The 21,744-nt window shown below is 40.1% G+C and overlaps 2 protein-coding genes across 2 annotated transcripts; both read left to right on the plus strand.

Annotated features, from left to right (window-relative positions):
- The first annotated feature begins 1,240 nt into the window (after nucleotides 1–1,240).
- Nucleotides 1,241–10,047, plus strand: LOC146619051 (extracellular calcium-sensing receptor-like). The gene is made up of 9 exons (XM_085370182.1): nucleotides 1,241–1,350; nucleotides 1,758–2,052; nucleotides 2,212–2,298; nucleotides 2,574–2,843; nucleotides 4,827–5,033; nucleotides 5,119–5,394; nucleotides 8,603–8,830; nucleotides 8,927–9,050; nucleotides 9,137–10,047. The coding sequence occupies exons 1-9, from the start codon at nucleotides 1,241–1,243 to the stop codon at nucleotides 10,045–10,047; spliced, it is 2,508 nt and encodes an 835-aa protein (XP_085226308.1).
- Nucleotides 10,048–16,946: 6,899 nt separating this feature from the next.
- Nucleotides 16,947–20,986, plus strand: LOC146619052 (extracellular calcium-sensing receptor-like). Its single transcript, XM_085370183.1, has 9 exons — nucleotides 16,947–17,056; nucleotides 17,335–17,629; nucleotides 17,792–17,878; nucleotides 18,111–18,380; nucleotides 18,589–18,795; nucleotides 18,883–19,158; nucleotides 19,543–19,770; nucleotides 19,866–19,989; nucleotides 20,076–20,986. Exons 1-9 carry the CDS (start codon nucleotides 16,947–16,949, stop codon nucleotides 20,984–20,986), a joined length of 2,508 nt encoding a protein of 835 aa, XP_085226309.1.
- Nucleotides 20,987–21,744: the final 758 nt, after the last annotated feature.

The following is a 21,744-nucleotide window of genomic DNA, read 5'->3' on the forward strand; positions in this document are numbered from 1 at the left end:
AGCAAGCAGGCACTGAGGGCCCTCGTGCTCACTTTTCGCGTATATTTGTGTGATAGAATTTAGAAAACATGTCGGTGCAAATTATAAGTCTATATCATAATGTCTTCAGTTTTTGTGTTTGTTGTAGGGCTGTCAACGTTAATGAGTTAACTGCCTCATCACGATTAACGTGATTAATATTTTTAATGCAATTAACCCATCTAGAGCACAGAATGGACAAACTTTGGAAAAACTGCACGAAATGCATTGACAGAGACATTTCAAGGATTTTGAGTCATTCTGCACTCCAAATAGATTAATTGAGTTAAAACTTTTAATCACGTTAAACATGATGACAGCATTTACATTGAAAGCCCTAGTTTGTTGGTTTGTTCTTATTTTGTTTTATTTTGTGAGCTGCTTATTAGATGTCGCTCCACCCAGCCATCCTGCCCCTCTCCTCCCTGTGTGACAAGCAGCAGGAGCACCTCGCAAACATGGGCAAAAATGGGCAAAAATGGGCAAGAGAAAACCAATTGGTGCCAATGCAATGCCCAAAATGCCATTGCCATGATGCCGCCCCCACCACAATGCCGCTCTGGGCAACCGCCCATTTCCCCCATATAAAAAAACGCTACTTCTCAGGACAATCTTCCACATCCATTACATTTTCGAGTCGCCTCTTGCCCTTTGTAGCTTGGTGTCCTGCCCATGCTCATGCCCCTTTGTTTTTGTTTTGTTTTGTTGTCGTCCCCTCAACAATTTTGTTTTCTATTCTTTTTCAAATCAAATATGGACTGAAGCTCTTTAATATGATGTTGTTGAGACAATCCACATGAACTTTGCTGTACATGAATTATGAGCTGTTATTTCTGCTATTCTTCTTTTGTGTCACTTGATATGCACACAGAAACACCTGTTGCTCTGACAATTCTTCAGTGAATTATTACTGATGACTAATTTACTCACAGTGTTCCCTGAGTTTGCCTGGATACAAAGTAATCTCAAATGAAAAGTATACACCTCCTTCTTCCCTGATGGGTGGTGTGCAAGATTAAACAACACAGCAAGTCAATAAAAGGGAATGGCAAACAATAAAACCTAATGACTGGTCTCAACAATTCAGAAAGCTGTCATGTGCTCATCTTTGCAAAACAATTTAGTTGTGGTTGTTTTGCTGTATTCCTGTGTTTCTTCGACTCAATCCACTCCTCAGTTTTCTTTGTCCTGTCAGCTGCAGGGACAGTTTCATCTAAATGAGATGCACAAAACTGGAGATGTGGTTCTGGGTGGACTGTTTCAAGTCCATTTCTTTTCAAGTGTTCCTGATCTGTCTTTTACCTCGCAGCCACAACAGCCTACTTGCCATGGGTAACTATGACAGGGAAACAGAATGAAAAAAATGGAATAAGAAAACTGTTAAACTTATTTCCAGTATAAATATGTATTTTATATCTAAAATAACTACACAATGGATCTTCATTTTTTTTCAATAATATTTAATTGTTATTCAGTTTCCTTAATTGATTAAAATGTCATTACTTTTGCAACATTTTCAAACTGCACTCATTTTCTTATTTTTCAAAAATCTGCATTGTACATATATTTTATTGTCAGATATTTTATTGCATATATATTGTGTCTTTATTTATTCAGTATCCTTAATTGTTTATAATATTTCTACTTTTTTAACTTTTTCAAAAGGCACTCGTTTACTTGTAATTTAAAACCTGTGTTGTATTATATATATATTAGTAATTAAAATTTTCTTGTCTTAGTGTGTATGTCCTAGGATTTAAGCTTGCACAGACCATGGCCTTTGCTATTGATGAGATCAACAGAAACTCAAACCTGCTACCTAATGTGACTCTGGGATACACTCTTTATGATAACTGCCTTGAACTTGGAATTGGATTCCGTGGAGCATTGTCATTAGCCAGTGGTCAAGAGGATCAAATTGTAGTAGATGATACATGTGTTGGAAATCCTCCAGTCATAGGGGTTGTGGGTGATTCATCTTCTACAAATTCTATTGCAATCTCCAACGTCTTAGGCTTGTACAGAGTACCTATGGTAAGTTTTCTGCTTGACCATGTAACAGTTTTCATGGATTAATTTGATTTAATTGAAAATGTAAAACCATTTTATGAAAAAAATAATGCAGTCATGATGACAAAGTTAAGATATCTCTACATGGATAGCTCCCCAATATACAGTCTGTATCTTTCACAGGTGAGTTATTTTGCCACATGTTCCTGCCTGAGTGACCGTCAAAAGTATCCATCCTTCTTTAGAACGATCCCAAGTGATGCTTTCCAGGTGAAAATTTGTCATCACAATTAAAATGGAAACGCAAAAGTCTGTTTCAATATCTGTGTAAAAGAAGAAAACACAAGGATGTGAAAATATTAGAAATAATAATATAATTAGTTTTGAGAATTACACTCTATTTAATATCTGTATTATCTCAGAGATTAAGGCTAAATTGCAATTATATTTAAATGCTGTATTGTGGATGATGAAAAAAAATATAACACGCCGAAAGTTTTCCTTTTCTTTTCGGTGCACTTACACGTTAATCTGTATTCACTTAGGTACGTGCAATGATCCAGATTCTAAAACATTTCGGCTGGACTTGGGCAGGTCTGCTCGTCAGTGATGATGATTATGGGCTTCATGCAGCCAGATCCTTTCAGTCTGAGCTGAGTGTGTCTGGTGAAGGTTGCCTGGCCTACACTGAGGTTTTACCCTGGGACAAAGACACAGATGAACTCCGGAGGATTGTTGATTTGATGAAAACCTCTACAGCTCGAGTTGTCATTGTCTTTGAACATCCTAGTCGCATGATGCACCTTATGGATGAGGTTTCACTTTAAAATACTTTAAATAATTACTAGTTACAGAGGTCTTCATAATTATATTGTTTAAAACATGTATTACATATCATTGTGAGTGCAGAAATGAGTACAGAAATTTAATAATTCAGAATTCATTTTAAAGATCATAAACTGTTTATGTTTATGTTCATAAACCGATGCCATATCTCACCTGCTTCACACATCCCTGAGTCACCTGGACACTGGCAGAGGATGCTGTTCGTGGACTACAGTTCAGCATTCAACACAATAATTCCCTCCAAGCTTTTCACCAAGTTGACGGATCTAGGACTCAGCTCATTACTGTGTCAGTGGATCCTCAACTTCCTCACAGACAGACCCCAATGAGTGAGGGTGGGAAAACAAGTCTCCCCCTCCATCTCACTCAGCACTGGAGTGCCTCAGGGCTGTGTTTTAAGCCCCCTGCTGTACTCACTGTACACTTATGACTGTGTAGCCACATCAGACACCACCTCCATTGTCAAGTTTGCTGACGACACTGTTGTTGTGGGCCAGAGCGTTCTCACTCCCGAGGCGTAACATGTCGACGTTTTGTCACGTCCCGCGGCGTTCCTGAGGAACGCGAAAGGAGACCTTCGGCGTTCTTATGGTACGCGGCGGGTTATGGCTTGAATCCAGTGCAATGACGCTCCCGCGGTAGTAGACGTGCCAGCCCTGTATTCCAGCCCTAAACCTAACCTTATCCATAGCCCTGACCATAACCTTATTCCTGACCTTAACCAGGACTTTAATGATGTTAAATAGCGTGTTTCTAAGCGATTTGAAGAAAAAGAGCGAACATGTGTAGGTTCAGTCCAGACGGTTCTCATATTTCCTCTTTTTCCGAGGTCGTCATTTCGGAACGTGGTGGGTAGCCGAAAACGTAATATGGTGACGATTTGTCACCTAGCGTAAAATGTTACGCTTTGGGAGTGAGAACGGGTTGTGTGGGCCTGATCTCCGAAAACATCGAGACGGCCTACCTGAAGGAGATTAGGAACCTGGAGACCTGGTGCCAGGAGAATAACCTCCTCCTAAACGTCAGCAAGACTAAGGAGCTGATCGTGGACTTCACTAGAAAGCAGGCGAGGAATTACAAGCCCCACATCATCAGTGGCACGCCAGTGGAGAGAGTGGACAGTTTCCGATACCTGGGTGTCCACATCACTCAGGACCTGTCATGGTCCTGTCACATCAACACCCTGGTTAAGAAAGCCCGTCAGCGTCTCTTCTTCCTCAGAAGATTTAGAGACTTCCATCTGCCACTGAAGGTGCTCAAGAACTTTTACTCTTGCACCATCGAGAGTGTCCTGACGGGAAACATCTGCACCTGGATTGGGAACAGCACCAAGCAGGACAGACTCTGCAAAGAGTGGTGCGCTCGGCCGAACGCATCATTCAATCAGAGCTCCATGACCTGCTGTCCATCTACACCAAGCGGTGCAAGACCAAAGCTAGGAAGATTATGATGGACCTCTCCCATCCCAACAATGGACTCTTCTCACTGTTAAGGTCTGGGAAGCGCTTCCGCTCCCTTAAGGCCAAAACAGAGAGAATGACGAGGAGGAGCTTCTTCCCCCAGGCTATTCGGGCCCTGAACCAGGTGTAGGACTGGACTCTCCCACACAGATCACATCACTATAAGACTACACTCTCACACACATCACATCACCACACGCACTCTGGTTTTTCGTCATGCACACTTCCTATAATTTATAATCTCTTTCTGCTATTTTCACAGTTTTACTGTAAATTTCTAAGTTAAATCTGTAAATTTTGTAATAACCTGTAAATTGTAAATACTGTAAAACCACTGTCATTTAATGGTCAGGCATTGCACAGCTACAGGCATTTCACCTCGTGTCATACTGTGTATGGTTGTGTATGTGACAAATAAAATTTGAATTTGTTTCAGTAAAGAAGTTGGAATTACAATATTATTTCATAGATTTGGTCTGATCTAATTCACAGGTAGTAAGGCAAAATGTGACAGGCCTACAGTGGATAGCCAGCGAGGCCTGGACAGAATCTGCTGTGCTTCAAACACCTCACTTTATGCCATACCTGGGTGGTACACTGGGTATTACCATTCGTCGAGGAGAAATACCAGGGCTCAGGAAATTCCTGTTGCAAATACGTCCTGATCTACATCACAACACTAGCTACGGAAATAGCTTGGTGAGACTTAAACACTTTTACTGTGGTAGTCACAACAATTATATATTTTCATAATGTGTAACAAAGATTTTCCAAAATATTTCAGGTGAATCAGTTTTGGGAATTCACATTTCAGTGCAGATTTGCTCCAGCTCCAGCAGGCTGGCTGGAAGGTGGAGGTGCACTATGCACTGGACAGGAAGATCTAGGAAATGTTGACACTGAGTACTTGGATATTTCCAACCTGAGGCCTGAGTATAATGTGTACAAAGCTGTATATGCACTGGCACATTCCCTTGATGATATGCTACGGTGCAAGCCAGGAAGAGGGCCCTTCAGTGGGAACAAATGTGCCACCTTACAGTCACTGGAGCCTTGGCAGGTGTGGTATAATTTTACACTCCATCTCTGAACACATCGTGTTTTTTTTTTGTTTTGCTTTGTTTTGTTTTGTTTTTTCGGGGGGGGGGGGGGGGGGGGGTGATTTCTTCTCCTGTTCCGTTTGGTTCTTTAGCCATCAGAATTATTGTCTGAGGGACAGATTTACTTTATCAAGTGGATCGTCACAACCTTGCCGTTTTGGTCCATTTGATTGCCCTTTGTTATTATTATTTATTTTATTTTATTTTATTTTATTTTAAGTTTTTGCAGATGGGACAGACATGACTTTGGGATAGGAAAGGAAGTGAGAAAGAAAGGGACGAAAAGAAAAACACAGGGGAAGAGAGTGTTGCGGTTCGAATTTTTGAGGAAGAGACACACGACTGAAAGTCCATAGTGGGTCAACACAAATGATTTTATTAAAACACATACAGGGAGTGCAGAATTATTAGGCAAGTTGTGTTTTTGAGGAATAATTTTATTATTGAACAACAACCATGTTCTCAATGAACCCGAAAAACTCATTAATATCAAAGCTGAATGTTTTTGGAAGTCGTTTTTAGTTTGTTTTTAGTTTTAGCTATTTTAGGGGGATATCTGTGTGTGCAGGTGACTATTACTGTGCATAATTATTAGGCAACTTAACAAAAAACAAATATATACCCATTTCAATTATTTATTTTTACCAGTGAAACCAATATAACATCTCCACATTCACAAATATACATTTCTGACATTCAAAAACAAAACAAAAACAAATCAGCGACCAATATAGCCACCTTTCTTTGCAAGGACACTCAAAAGCCTGCCATCCATGGATTCTGTCAGTGTTTTGATCTGTTCACCATCAACATTGCGTGCAGCAGCAACCACAGCCTCCCAGACACTGTTCAGAGAGGTGTACTGTTCTCCCTCCTTGTAAATCTCACATTTGATGATGGACCACAGGTTCTCAATGGAGTTCAGATCAGGTGAACAAGGTGGCCATGTCATTAGTTTTTCTTCTTTTAAATCCTTTCTTGCCAGCCACGCTGTGGAGTACTTGGACGCGTGTGATGGAGCATTGTCCTGCATGAAAATCATGTTTTTCTTGAAGGATGCAGACTTCTTCCTGTACCACTGCTTGAAGAAGGTGTCTTCCAGAAACTGGCAGTAGGACTGGGAGTTGAGCTTGACTCCATCCTCAACCTGAAAAGGCCCCACAAGCTCATCTTTGATGATACCAGCCCAAACCAGTACTCCACCTCCACCTCCAATGCAGGAGGCTGCTGAATGCACACAGACAATATGTAGCAAATTATACTGTAAACATGTAGGCAACCTTTCAATAGCTGAACTTTGCTCCATTGATCGGCCAGACATCGCGCTGCCCGTAGCTTCAAACCATTAATTAACTTGACCGAGCCTCAACCCTTCAATTATGCAATATGCGCACAACATGATTACAGTTGCACCTGCAATGAAAGATTATTATGTGCTTATGCTAACACCTGAAATAGAGACCAGCTTCAACAAATGTGTCAATGAAACAACAATAATGATAAATCATAAATGATGCAACAGTAATAAATAAGGATTATGAATAGTAACATAGATTATAAAATAATATTTCATCCCGACAAGGGACAGTGAGAGAAGACAATTAAAAAATAAAAATAAAAAACCACTGGATCACCTGTTGAGTGAGAACAAAATGAAAAAGAAAACAATGAAAAGGAGAGCAACACAATAAACATTACACCACAGCAATAACCTAGATAACTGTAACTATCACTAAATACTAATACGAAGCACAATGTGCTTTGAGGTAGCAGCAGCCAAGAAAGATATAGTTTATGTCTGTGAGCACCCGTGTATGCGTGAGCACGCTTGTATTCAAAAGGTTTCTTCATGTAATAATCTGGTTAGCAGATGGCCGCCTCTCCCTGAGCCTGGTTCTGCCAGAGGTTTCTTCCTGTTAAAAGGGAGATTTTCTTTCCCACTGTTGCTAAAGTGCTTGCTCATAGGGAATCATTTGATTGCTGGGTTTTTCTCTGTATTTATTATTATAGGGTCTACCTTGAGGCGACTGTTGTTGTGATTTGGCGCTGTATAAATAAAATTGAATTGAAATAGAGGGTGTGGGGAGCCATAGCCTCGTCCCCCAGGGCATAAAGCAGGCATGGAGGAGATCCAGGCCCCAGACATTCAGAGGCCCCCAGAGCATGAGAGCCCAAGGAGGACTATCAGAAGGGCCACCGTGTCAGGCCCCACCAAGCAGCCACCAGGAGTGAGCCGGCACACATCTGAGCGCCCAGCCCCGGAAACCCAGAACCACCAACTTACCGACGTCTGTGGGCATCACTCACCGGCAGGGAGTGTGGTGTGTGTGTGTGTGTGTGTGTGGGGGGGGGGGGGGGGGGGGGGGGGGGGGGGGGTTGGCTCCCACAACTGGGAGGGCCTGAGATGGTCACAGAGAGGTCGAGTCTAAGACTCGACCTGACATATTGACACAGATGAATAGGCACACACAGACACAAACTTTCCCACCCTTATACACACATGTACTATCACTCGCCCAACATGGAAACAGACATAAATGGACACTATACACACACTTACACTCCCCAAAAATACTCTATACCCCAGGTCCAGGTACCACCACCCCCAGAGGGGTGATGGTACCTCCTCCCAGCCCCCACCCCGATGGTAACCAGAGAATAGGGGTGTGAAGACCCCATGCCTGCCTCTGCCGACTGATATGTGGTGTTGCTGTGTGCTGTTCTAAAGTGCATTTGAAACATGGGAGGGGCATGCCCTCCATTGTTTTAAATGCACATTGGGCTTCTTGGGCTCTCGTGTTCTGGGGGCCACTGGATGTCTGGGGCCTTGATCCCACAGAATTTCTGAAAGGGGATTTGCCATACTTGTGAGTAAAAGTAGTTAATGTATTTAAGTCATGAAGGTCATTAACTTCTATGCAGGACCTTTAGTAATGTGCCTTGGTTGATTGTGACTTAGATATAAATGACTTTATATATGTAGGCACCATAGATATAATATTATATCTGATTACTAAACTGAAAAATTGCCACTGATTTCACTGTAAAGTTACTGGAGCCATGGCAGATGTGATATCATTTTACAGTCCATCTATGAAAAAAACATTCTTTCTATAATTGGTTTCAGAGTAAAAACGAATTAATTTATTATACATTCCTTTCAAACAGCTTGTTTATTACATGGAAAGAGTGAACTTCACCACTCCATTTGGCGATCAAGTGTCATTTGACGAGAATGGTGATGTAGTACCAATTTATGATGTTATTAACTGGTTGTGGCTCCCTGATGGAAGCACTAAAGTTCAGAATGTGGGTGATGTTAAAAGGACAGCTTTCAAAGGTGAAGAACTCATACTTGATGAAGGCAAAATCTTCTGGAACTTTGAATCCAAAATGGTTAGATATGTTTTTATTTGACAAGTACCTTTTATGACATTTACAGTTATATAGAATTGTAGCAGGCAATAAATATTTATTTTTTATATCCAATAGCCACCTCAATCAGTATGCAGTGAGAGTTGTCCTCCTGGTACCCACATGGTGAGAAGGAAGGCGGAGCCCGAATGCTGTTTTGACTGCATCCCTTGTTCTGAGGGAAAGATCACTAACACAAGCAGTGGGTGTTTATCTTTCTGTATGACATAATTGATTTAATTTCTGTGAAATATAGGATGCATTTCACCATCAACCCCTCTTTGTTAGGCTCATTGGAGTGCACCAGTTGTCCAGAGGATTTTTGGTCAAACCCACAGCGTGATCTATGCATTCCTAAGAAGACAGAGTTTCTCTCCTATCATGACCCTTTGGGTATTTGTTTAACAGCAACCTCCTTACTGGGAACATTTATATGTGTTGTTGTTCTGGGGATCTTTATCTACCATCGCACAACACCTATAGTACGTGCCAACAATTCAGAACTTAGTTTCCAGCTATTGTTGTCACTTAAGTTGTGTTTCCTGTGTTCACTTTTGTTCATTGGACGGCCCAGGATGTGGACATGCCAACTCAGGCATGCAGCATTTGGCATCAGCTTTGTGCTTTGTGTCTCATGCATCCTGGTAAAAACCATGGTTGTTCTGGCTGTGTTCAAAGCCTCCAAGCCAGGAGGGGGAGCCAGTCTGAAGTGGTTTGGTGCAATGCAGCAGAGAGGAACAGTTCTGTTTCTTACAGCTATTCAGGCAGCCATCTGCACTACCTGGCTTGTCTCTTCCTCTCCAACTCCACATAAAAACACCCAATACCACAATGACAAGATAGTGTATGAATGTGCAGTTGGGTCAACTGTTGGTTTTGCAGTGTTATTGGGCTATATTGGTGTGCTGGCTGTCCTCAGTTTTTTAATTGCATTCCTGGTGAGGAATCTCCCTGATAGTTTTAATGAGGCCAAGCTCATCACATTCAGCATGCTGATCTTCTGTGCTGTGTGGGTGGCCTTTGTTCCTGCTTATATCAGCTCACCAGGAAATCTTGCAGATGCAGTGGAGGTGTTTGCCATTCTTGCTTCAAGTTTTGGACTCTTGATCACACTGTTTGGACCCAAATGTTACATAATCCTGTTGAGACCAGAGATGAACACAAAGAAAGCTGTTATGGGTCGTGGCATTGTGTCATAAAATTTTCAGTTTATGTCAAAAGGATTTTTTTTTTTTGCACAGTTTAGGCCAAAAATTAAATAAACAAATACAATTAACAAATATTAAATATTAAAGACAGTTATTTAGTCGTCTTTTGGTTGCTGTTCTTTTAAAATGCAGTTTAAATACAAAACAACCACACTTTTCAAAGAGAAGCATTGACTTTTTGACACTCCACTGTAAAATTAACCTATTTACCTCCTAAGACCCAAACTCTTTCACGGCATGCATTTTTAATTTATCTTTGCTATTTGGGCTGATTGGGACCTGATGAATGAAAAACCAAAGAACCAAAGAATTGCCAGATATATTTTTTTGACCTGATGTTTGTGTCTGAGAAAAATGAGATCCACATATGAGGACATTTGTTTTAAATTTCAATAGAACAGTGGAAGTATAACGTCCTTACATGTGGAAATCAGGCCCTTGTAGAGCAAAATTTAGTATTTTGGTCTATCCATCCATCCATCCATTCGCTTCCGCTTATCCTTTTCAGGGTCGCGGGGGGCGCTGGAGCCTATCCCAGCTGTCATAGGGCGAGAGGCAGGGTACACCCTGGACAGGTCGCCAGTCTGTCGCAGGGCCAACACACAGGGACAGACAACCATTCGCACTCACATTCATTCGCACATTCACACCTAATGACAATTTGGATTTTCCAATTAACCTATCCCCACAAGCTGCATGTCTTTGGACGGTGGGAGGAAGCCGGAGTACCCGGAGGGAACCCACGCAAACACGGGGAGAACATGCAAACTCCACACAGAAAGACCCCAGCCTGGTGTTGGAATTGAACTCAGGACCTTCTTGCTGTGCGGCAACAGCGCTAACCACCGTGCCACCGTGCTGCCTATAGGTCCTAGGAGGTTAAGGAAGTTAAATGTAATTGAAATTATTTTAATAAACTAAGCTTTCAAGTTGGATTCATTTAGCAGTTTTACTCTATATTCTTGTATTTGGTCTGTCTTGAACTGATGGTGATCAAAACCATGCTGATCATTTCACGAAAACAACTCAGGCAGGACTCAAATACAGGTCTCAACTTTCAAACTTCAGTGCAGATTATTTTCAGTTTAAAATGTGCGACAATCAGAACTTAAGAGTAGTGACAATGCCAGGCTCCCAGACACACAAAGCTCTCCAACAGTTTTCTTAGGTCTCTCCAAAGATACTCTAAAAAGATTCTCATCCAGAGAGTTTATCTCCAAACCAGATTCAGAATACTAGCATACTTTATTAATCCCTAAGGAAATTATGTGGGTTACAGTTTCCCCAAGACAGTAACAGCAACAGTTTAAACAATTTAAACAATATAATATATTACAGATTTTTACAAATTTAAGAAATAGGACTAATATATACAAATCACTCAATTATAAATATCAAGAGTTAACAGAGGTGATTTTAAATAAATATCGAGAATATTTACAAGGATATTACAGAGTAGAAAAGAGCATGCACAAAAAGGGTGTAACTATTGCAGTGTTTACAGTATATTAGGTGGAGGAGTTGTACAGGGAGATGGCCACGGGCAGGAATGATTTCCTGCATTGTTCAGTGGTGCTCTTTGGCAATCTCAGTTTCTCACTCATTGTGCTCCTGTGACTAGCCAGCATGTCATGGAGTGGGTGGGGGGTATCATCCAGCATTTTCTTTACCTTGGAAAACAGCCACCTCTCAGACACTACTAGGGCTGGGGGCAATATGGCCTAAAATCCATATTGTGATATATTATTTTCTTCTGTGTACCGTATTTTCTGCAGAATAAGGTGCAGTCAAAATCCTTTAATTTTCTCAAAAGTCGACAGTGTGTCGTATAATCTGGCGTGCCTTATGTATGAATTCTGGTTGTGCTTACTGACCTCGAACCAATTTTATGTGGTACACACCATTCAAAACACTGTCAAAAAATGTTTTAGTATGACTTTGGTAAACTACAAAGTTGCACCACTTGATGGATTGTCTGAGCATTACGGCTACCATAGTCAGGAGCCTAATCTGGGTCCAAAACTCTGTCCGCTTCAGGTCCCAAAGTCAAACAAACACTGCAGCATCATTGAGAGTTAAAAACTGTCTAAATTCTTTAATCTTTAATAAAATGGTCAGCGTTGCTGCTTTACCAGGTATAACAATAAAGTTTAACATCCAGGCATTCATGAAAACAGAATTTTTTTAATTTAACAGAGTTAGAAGTTAGCAGGAAGTTACCTCGCTAGTTTCCACCTAAACATGATATGCCATGTTCTGACTGAGAGATTTCTGAAAAAATTAAAACGTACAACTCTGCTATCACTTCCAACATAAATGAATACAGAAAACTAAACAGCAGTGACTTTTTTAGGGTTACTGAAGTTGGGTTAGCTGGTATATAAGGATGTGCTACGTGATTGATAGCAACACAACTATGTTAGCATAACATAAACAGTGAAGCTGGAGGATGAACGCTAACTTTTTTCCACTCTATAAAAATTATTGGGAGAACAAATGCAATCGCATGGCAGGATGCTGTAAATGGACCAAACTTCAGTCAGGAGAACAACTGAAATAATCCACTTTAGTCATTAATATACTGCAACAATATGGGAATAAAGCAGCTGTGAGAGAATTCAACATTAACCCTTTAAAGCCGGTCGGAGCGGGCACGCTCTGTTTTGTGTAACTATTTTTAAATCCCGGTAGCACTGCAACCACGTAAGCTAGCGCAATAATTTTGTTTTGCATATGAAACCAGAGGAGTTGTACTTACATCTTATGCCATCAGCTTGTCCTAGGTCACGGTTTCCTTCCACATATAGCTTTGTAAAAACTGCATAAAAAGCACTTGCAGCAATAAAAACATAATATTCCAGAAACACGCTTTGCCGATCTGATCAGCCGTTTGTAACACTTCCTACGTCCATCAGCGCGAACTATCGCATGTCCGCCATGTCTTGCCCAAAACCGGAAGTGACGTCATTTTGCGGAAATTTGGTTTTTTACCATCAAGGCCTTATGAGCCTATACTGGTGTTTTTAACTCATTCACTGCCAGCCATTGGCAGTGAATGAGTTAAACCCATTGACTCATTCACTGCAATTGACGGCTATAGACGTCAATGGCAGTGAATGAGTTAAAAGTTATGTTTGACTTTATGACTTTCTGTGTTGTTTCTGGGATGCTTAGGACTCATATTGCACTGCTGGAAATAGTTTATTTTGATGCATATGCTTGTTTTTTTTTTGCAAATTTGCATTATAATATTTATTTTCGTTTTTCCTGCAATATATAAAAATTGGTGTATTTCAAAAATAAAACTATGAAGACACTTAAAATAAATTTCCTGTTGTTGTAAACTATTTTGTGCAACTTTTTTGTATTTACAGTTTTGAGGAATAAACCTCTTAAATTTCTCCAGGTAGAAATATATATAAAAAAAAAACAAACAAAAACGATTTTCAAATTTTTTTTTTAGTTTACTGCAGTTTTTTGCAATTTTTGTAGTTACTATGGACTTAATGCATACATATTATTAAAATATGGGCTATAACAGTTGTATTGATGTATAGCAACTTGAAATGCTCCCAAAAATGGAACTACAGCATGTAAAAGTATAAAGTAAGCTCTGGTTCTTGGTTCTATGGTAGGTCTTAAAGGGTTAAAGGGTAGAATAGCAGATAAGAACCTCAAATAACTGTATTTTAATACTCAATTATATTCAATTTATCAGGGACAAGCAAAAAGCTCAATCAGGTAATAGCAACTGTATAATCAAATTATTTTAAAATTAAACATTTTGAAAAAAGTAAAAATTCTAAAAACCTTTTGCTAATGCTACTTCCAGTTTTGATGAGGTTATAGTCGAGGATAGAGGGAACACATCAGCTGTAGATGAATTCTTCTAGCCATACAGGATGAAATCCTTTTGAGGAGGTAGAAACGTCCCAAGACTTCCTCCAAGTTCCAGTCCTGCATGTCAGCAATGAGCAGAGCAAAGTTAAAAAATCTGCCAAGATACTGTGGCTGTTTTCAGGGAATTCAATATTAAGAGGCACTACCAGACGAAATACGCTATCTACGACAAGCTAACTGGGAAAGAACATGGTAAAAAATTGAAGCAACTCGAAGCTGTTTTAACACAGCACTTTTTCTACAAGTGCCCATGAGTTACATGAAAATGGCGCAAAGGCAAGCTGATTGCCAAGCACTGCAAACCTTTTTCTGATAGTGAATTCATTAAAGACTGTGTGATGAAAATGGTGGAGAACATTTGTCCTGAGAAGAAGCAAGAGTTTGCCAATGTTTGCCTGGCTCGTAACCGGTGATGGGAATAACGGCGTAACAAGTAACGGCGTTACTTTTTTCAGTAACGAGTAATCTAACTAATTACTATTCCTATTATTACAACACCGTTGCCGTTACTAACAAGAAAACGCGGTGCAGTCACGTTACTATTTTTCAACAAACAGTCGGTTGAAGCTGTCTTCAGCTTACTGCACCATCAGTTGCACAGATGTAGCTGTGGACAGCAATCATTTTCTAGCAGATGATCACTTTTTGGCACAACATCTGGAGCTAAGGGGGCAAAACAATCGCATGAGTGTTGTTGTTTGACTGAGGAAGAATAAAGTAGTCATGGTAAGCCAATCACATGACCACTTTAAGATTAAAAAACAACAAGGTAATATATACCAGCTTTTAAATTGTGCTGATAGGCCACATAAAATCACAGTCATGATAAACAATACATATGCGGAGTTTTTTCCTGAATAGTTTCGCCACGTTTAATGTCTAAGGACAGTGCTGGCAAGCACGCTCTGCTTATGACCAAAAAATGTAAAAAATAAAACAAAAAACAGCCTGTTCGTGTTGGTGGAAAAACGCACCATGTCGACCAATCAAAAAATGATATGGCAACATGACATTTGGTCGTTTAGGAAGAGGGGGAAGTTTTAGGAGTGACGGCAAGAGAGAGAGAGAGACAGCAGAAAAAAAGAGAGCGAGTTTTGAGATGTGAGAGATTTGTGACATTTAGCATCTTTGGAGTGTGTAGTTAATGTGTTGTCTTGTGTAGTTAGTGTGTAGTATTGTGGATAGTTTTGTGTTGTGTGTCGGAACAATGAGGCTACTTGACCTTCAGAGCCTTAAGGACCAAAAAAGAGGAACAGATTTATTTGCTGCTGTTTGTTCCGCTGTAGATGACATGAAACTACCATGGAATAAAGTCACTGGTATTATTACGGATGGCGCACCTGCCATGGCTGGTGAGAGAAATGGATTAACAACCCTAGTCTGTAACAAAGTAAAAAAAAAAAAACCCGTGATGGTAAAAAAAAGTGGTCAAAATGATGGTCAATAAAACAAAACAAGACAACTAAAGAACGAGTGATGTACAGATTTATATGGCCCACAATGTTTTGCACTTTTGAAAAAGTTAACTCTTAATGTTTTTTTCCTGTTCACATGTTTTGAATTTAGATGTTTAATTTTTCTTCATTTTGTGTTTTTCGAATACATTATTTTGGTAAAAACATTTAATAATAAATAATTCATAATAAAAAAATTATAATAAAATTTGTGTGTGAAAAAAGGAAAGAAATATAAGGTCATTCATTTGCATTTAATGTTAATGATTCAAAATATTTCAGGCTGAATGGTTGGCCCCCACACATTCTCACCTTCCCAAATCTGGCCCTCTTTGCAAAAAGTTTGGACACCCCTGCATTAAACTCTGTCATGGGACTGTGTTAAATTACACCCACAAAGGCTGGATTTTAGGCCTTTTGCTTCATGTGTGGATGAAACTAAGCTGAGGGATCATGACACTGGGAAAGTCTGTACCAGCATACTGGAGGGTCTATCTGTTAGCTGAACCTCTGATTCAGGAGGAGCAATGAGGTTTTCATCCAGGCTGTCGAACTGGATAAGTCTTTATCTCAAGAATGTTTGAGAAAGTGGGCAAGCGTTGACAGAATATCTTGGTCTGTCCAGGCTGGTGGATGTTCTCCACTATGATGGCCTCAGGATTTCATCTTTACTTTTTGCAGATGATGTGTTACTGTTTGCTTAATCAGGTGGTGACTTCCAACTTGCATTGGAGTGGTTTGCAGCCAAGTGTGAAAATCAGCACCCCCAAGTCAGAGACCATAGTTCTCAGCCGGAAAAGGTGGAATGCCAACACCATCTGGGACAAATTACTACCCCAATCGAAGGGATTTAAATGTCTTAGGGTCTTGTTCACGAGTTTGGGGAAAGTGGAGCATGAGATTCACTGACGGATTTGGGAAACATGTGCAATGATACAGGCACTGTACAGTCTGAGCTAAGTTTTTAATTTACAGGTCAATTTAGATTACAACTATTCAACTGTGGCCACGAACTCTGGGTAGTGATCAAATAAGTAATTTGTTGTCCCTCTCTTTCAAATCAAATATGGACTGAAACTCTTTAATTTGATGTTGTTGTACATTCCACATTAACTTTACTGTACATGAATAATGTTATGTCATTTTTGCTATTCTTCTTTTGTGTCACTTGATATGCACACAGAAACACCAGCTACTCTGACAATTCTTCAGTGAGTTATTACTGATGACTAATTTACTCACAGAGTGTTCCCTGAGTTTGCCTGGATACAAAGCAATCTCAAATGAAAAGTATACTCCGCCTTCTTCCCTGATGGGTGGTGTGCAAGATTAAACAACACAGCAAGTCAATAAAAGGGAATGGCAAACAATAAAACCTAATGACTGATCTCAACAATTCAGAAAGCTGTCATGTGCTCATCTTTGCGAAACAATTTAGTCGTGGTTGTTTTGCTGTGTTCCTATGTTTTTTCTATTCTATCCACTCCTCAGTTTTCTTTGTCCTGTCAGCTGCAGGGACAGTTTCATCTAAATGAGATGCACAAAACTGGAGATGTGGTTCTGGGTGGACTGTTTCAAGTCCATTTCTTTTCAAGTGTTCCTGATCTGTCTTTTACCTCGCAGCCACAACAGCCTACTTGCCATGGGTAACTATGACAGGGAAAAAGCAGGAAAAAAATAGAATAAGAAAACTGTCAAACTTAGTGCCAGTATAAATATGTATTTTGTATCTGAAATAACTACACAATGCGTCTTCTTTTTCATTTTTTTTCCTTTGACATATGTCTTTAATTGTTATTCAGTTTCCCTGATTGCGTATAATATTTCTACTTTTGCAACATTTTCAAAAGGCACTCGTTTACTTATAATTTAAAACCTGTGTTGTATTATATATATGTTAGTAATTACATTTTTCTTGCCTTAGTATGTATGTCCTAGGTTTTAAGTCCGCACAGACCATGGCGTTTGCTATTGATGAGATCAACAGAAACTCAAACCTGCTACCAAATGTGACTCTGGGATACACTCTGTATGATAGCTGCCTTGAACTTGGAATTGGATTCCGTGGAGCATTGTCATTAGCCAGTGGTCAAGAGGATCAAATTGTAGTAGATGATACATGTGTTGGAAATCCTCCAGTCATAGGGGTTGTGGGTGATCCGTCCTCTACAAATTCTATTGCAATCTCCAACGTCTTAGGCTTGTACAGAGTACCTATGGTAAGTTTTCTGCTTGACCATGTAACAGTTTTCTTGGATTGCGTTGATTTCATTGAAAATGTAAAACCATTTTATGAAATAAAAAATAATGCAGTCATGATGACAAAATTAAGATATCTCTACATGGATAGTTCCCGAATATACAGTCTGTGTCTTTCACAGGTGAGTTATTATGCCACATGTTCCTGCCTGAGTGACCGTCAAAAGTATCCATCCTTCTTTAGAACGATCCCAAGTGATACTTTCCAGGTGAAAATTTGTCATCAAAATTAAAATGGAAACACAAAAGTATGTTTCAATATCTGTGTAAAAGAAGAACAAAGAAAGATATGAAAATATTAGAAATAATGATATACTTAGTTTTGAGAATTATGCTCTATTTCGTTTCTGTATTGTGTCAAAGAATAAAGCTAAATTGCAATTATATTTTAAAAATTTTCTTCTTTTTAATGCACTTGCATTTTAATCTGTATTCACTTAGGTACGTGCAATGATCCAGATTCTAAAGCATTTTGGCTGGACTTGGGCAGGTCTGCTCGTCACTGATGATGATTATGGACTTCATGCAGCCAGATCCTTTCAGTCTGAGCTGAGTGTGTCTGGTGAAGGTTGCCTGGCCTACACTGAGGTTTTGCCCTGGGACAAAGACACAGAAGAACTCGGGAGGATTGTTGATGTGATGAAGACCTCTACAGCTCGAGTTGTCATTGTCTTTGAACATCCTAGTCGCATGATGCACCTTATGGATGAGGTTTCGCTTTAAAACACTTTAATGATTAGTAGTTACAGAGGTCTTCATAATTATATTGTGTAAAACACGTATTACGTATCATTGTCAGTACAGAAATGAGTACAAAAATGTAATAATTCAGAATTAATTTTAAAGATCAAAAACTGTTTCAGTAAAGAAGTTGGAGGTTCAATATTACTTCATAGATTTGGTCTAATTTAATTCACAGGTAGTAAGGCAAAATGTGACAGGTCTACAGTGGATAGCCAGCGAGGCCTGGACAGAATCTGCTGTGCTCCAAACACCTCACTTTATGCCATACCTGGGTGGTACACTTGGTATCACTATTCGTCAAGGAGAAATACCAGGGCTCAGGGAATTCCTGTTGCAAATATGTCCTGATCTATATCACAACAGTAGCTACGGAAATAGCTTGGTGAGACTTAAACACTTTTACTCTGTGTGTGTCACAACAATTATATATTTTTATAATGTGTAACAAATATTTTCCAAAATATTTCAGGTGAATCAGTTTTGGGAATTCACATTTCAGTGCAGATTTGCTCCAGCTCCAGCAGGCTGGCTGGAAGGTGGAGGTGCACAATGCACTGGACAGGAAGATCTAGGAAATGTGGACAATGAGTACTTGGACATTTCCAACCTGAGGCCTGAGTATAATGTGTACAAAGCTGTTTATGCACTGGCATATTCCCTTGATGACATGCTGCGGTGCAAGCCAGGAAGAGGGCCTTTCAGTGGGAACAGCTGTGCCTCTTTGCAGTCACTGGAGCCATGGCAGGTGTGTTATCATTGTACACTCCACCTTTGAACGCATTGTTTTTGCATGCTTTCAGAATTTCTGAAAAGGGATTTGCCATACTTGTGAGCAAAAGTAGTTAAGTTATTTAAGTCATGGAGGTCATTAACTTCTATACAGGATTATTAGTAATGTGCCTTGGTTGATTGAGACTTAGATATAAATGACTTTATATATGTAGGTACCATAGATATAATATTATATTTGATTACTGAACTGAAAAATTGCCACTGTTTGCACTGTAAAGTTACTGGAGCCATGGCAGATGTGATATCATTTTACACTCCATCTATGAATAAATCATTGGTTCTATAATTATTTTTGGAGCAAAAAGTAATTTACTTATTATACATTCCTTTTAAACAGCTTGTTTATTACATGGAAAGAGTGAACTTCACCACTCCATTTGGCGATCAAGTATCATTTGACGAGAATGGTGATGTGGTACCAATTTATGATGTTATTAATGCGTTGTGGCTCCCTGATGGAAGTACTAAAATTCAGAAAGTGGGTGAGGTTAAAAGGACAGCTTTAAAAGGTGAAGAACTCATACTTGATGGAGGCAAAATCTTCTGGAACTTTGAATCCAAACAGGTTAGATATGTTTTTATTTGACAAGTACCTTTTATGACATTTACAGTATATAGAATTGTAGCAGGCAATAAATATTTATTTTTTATGTCCAATAGCCACCTCGATCAGTATGCAGTGAGAGTTGTCCTCCTGGTACCCACATGGTGAGAAGGAAGAGAGAGCCTGAATGCTGTTTTGACTGCATCCCTTGTTCTGAGGGAAAAATCACTAACAAGAGCAGTAGGTCTTTGTTTTTCTGTATGACATAATTGATTTAATTTCTGTGAAATATAGTATGCATTTCACCATCAACCCCTCTTTGTCAGACTCCTTGGAGTGCACCAGTTGTCCAGAGGATTTTTGGTCAAACCCACAGCGTGATTACTGTGTTCCTAAGAAGACAGAGTTTCTCTCCTATCATGACCCTTTGGGTATTTGTTTGACAACAACCTCCTTACTGGGAACATTTATATGTGTTGTTGTTCTGGGGATCTTTATCTACCATCGCACAACACCTATAGTACGTGCCAACAATTCAGAACTTAGTTTCCAGCTATTGTTGTCACTTAAGTTGTGTTTCCTGTGTTCACTTTTGTTCATTGGACGACCCACGATGTGGACGTGTCAACTCAGGCATGCAGCATTTGGCATCAGCTTTGTGCTGTGTGTCTCATGCATCCTGGTAAAAACCATGGTTGTTCTGGCTGTGTTCAAAGCCTCCAAGCCAGGAGGGGGAGCCAGTCTGAAGTGGTTTGGTGCAATGCAGCAGAGAGGAACAGTTCTGTTTCTGACATCTATTCAGGCAGCCATCTGCACTACCTGGCTTGTCTCTTCCTCTCCAACTCCACATAAAAACACCCAATACCACAATGACAAGATAGTATATGAGTGTACAGTTGGGTCAACTGTTGGTTTTGCAGTGTTATTGGGCTATATTGGTGTGCTGGCTTTCCTCAGTTTTTTAATTGCATTCCTGGTGAGGAATCTCCCTGATAGTTTTAATGAGGCCAAGCTCATCACATTCAGCATGCTGATCTTCTGTGCTGTGTGGGTGGCCTTTGTTCCTGCTTATATCAGCTCACCAGGAAATCTTGCAGATGCAGTGGAGGTGTTTGCCATTCTTGCTTCAAGTTTTGGACTCTTGATCACACTGTTTGGACCCAAATGTTACATAATCCTGTTGAGACCAGAGATGAACACAAAGAAAGCTGTTATGGGTCGTGGTATTGTGTCATAAAATTGTCAGTTTATGTCAAACGGATTTTTTTTTTTTTTGCACAGTTTAGGCCAAAAATTAAATAAAAAAAATACAATTAACAAATGCTAAATATTAAAGACAGTTATTTAGTCGTCTTTTGGTTGCTGTTCTTTTAAAATGCAGTTTACTGTCAGGGTTCCTGGGTCGTTGACCCAGTGATTTCAGTTTGTTCATGTTCAGTTTGGTTCGCCACATTAATGTTCTCACTTCCTGTCTTTTCCCGTGTCAGCTTGTCTCCCGTGTCATTAGTCAGATTATGTTCAGCCCTGTACTCACCTGTTTCCAATCATTGTCATCATTCAACCTGTGTATTTAAGTTCCTCGGTTTCACCAGTTCTCTGTCGTGTCATTGATGTTAATGATGTATGTCTGATGTCGTCTGTATGTCCAGTCAGTCAGTCAGTCCTTTGTTCATTCATTCAGTCAGCCAGCCATTTCCTCCCTCTGTACTGTTGCTCACTCCTTCGGCAATAAACATCCACCTTCACCTACCTGCCTGTGAGTCCAGCGTTTGGGTCCTCCTTCTCTCATCCACGACACTACCCTTGACAGAATGACACGACCCCGCGTTGTGGACCCAGCGGACCCTGAACTTTTCGAGCGGCAGGAGGCAGCGCTCCTTCGCTGGACGGAGGGGCTTCGGGGAAAACAGCGGCTCTTCGCGGAGAGAGAGCACGTCTTCGAGGGGACTCGCCTGGCTCTGGGCGGGCCTCGGAGACGCCACGTTCCCCCACCTG

This window comes from Diplotaxodon limnothrissa, linkage group LG14 (genome assembly GCF_057381915.1).
Source record: "Diplotaxodon limnothrissa isolate DT_005_m linkage group LG14, D_limnothrissa_male_GT1.1, whole genome shotgun sequence".
NCBI classification, from domain to species: Eukaryota; Metazoa; Chordata; class Actinopteri; order Cichliformes; family Cichlidae; genus Diplotaxodon; species Diplotaxodon limnothrissa.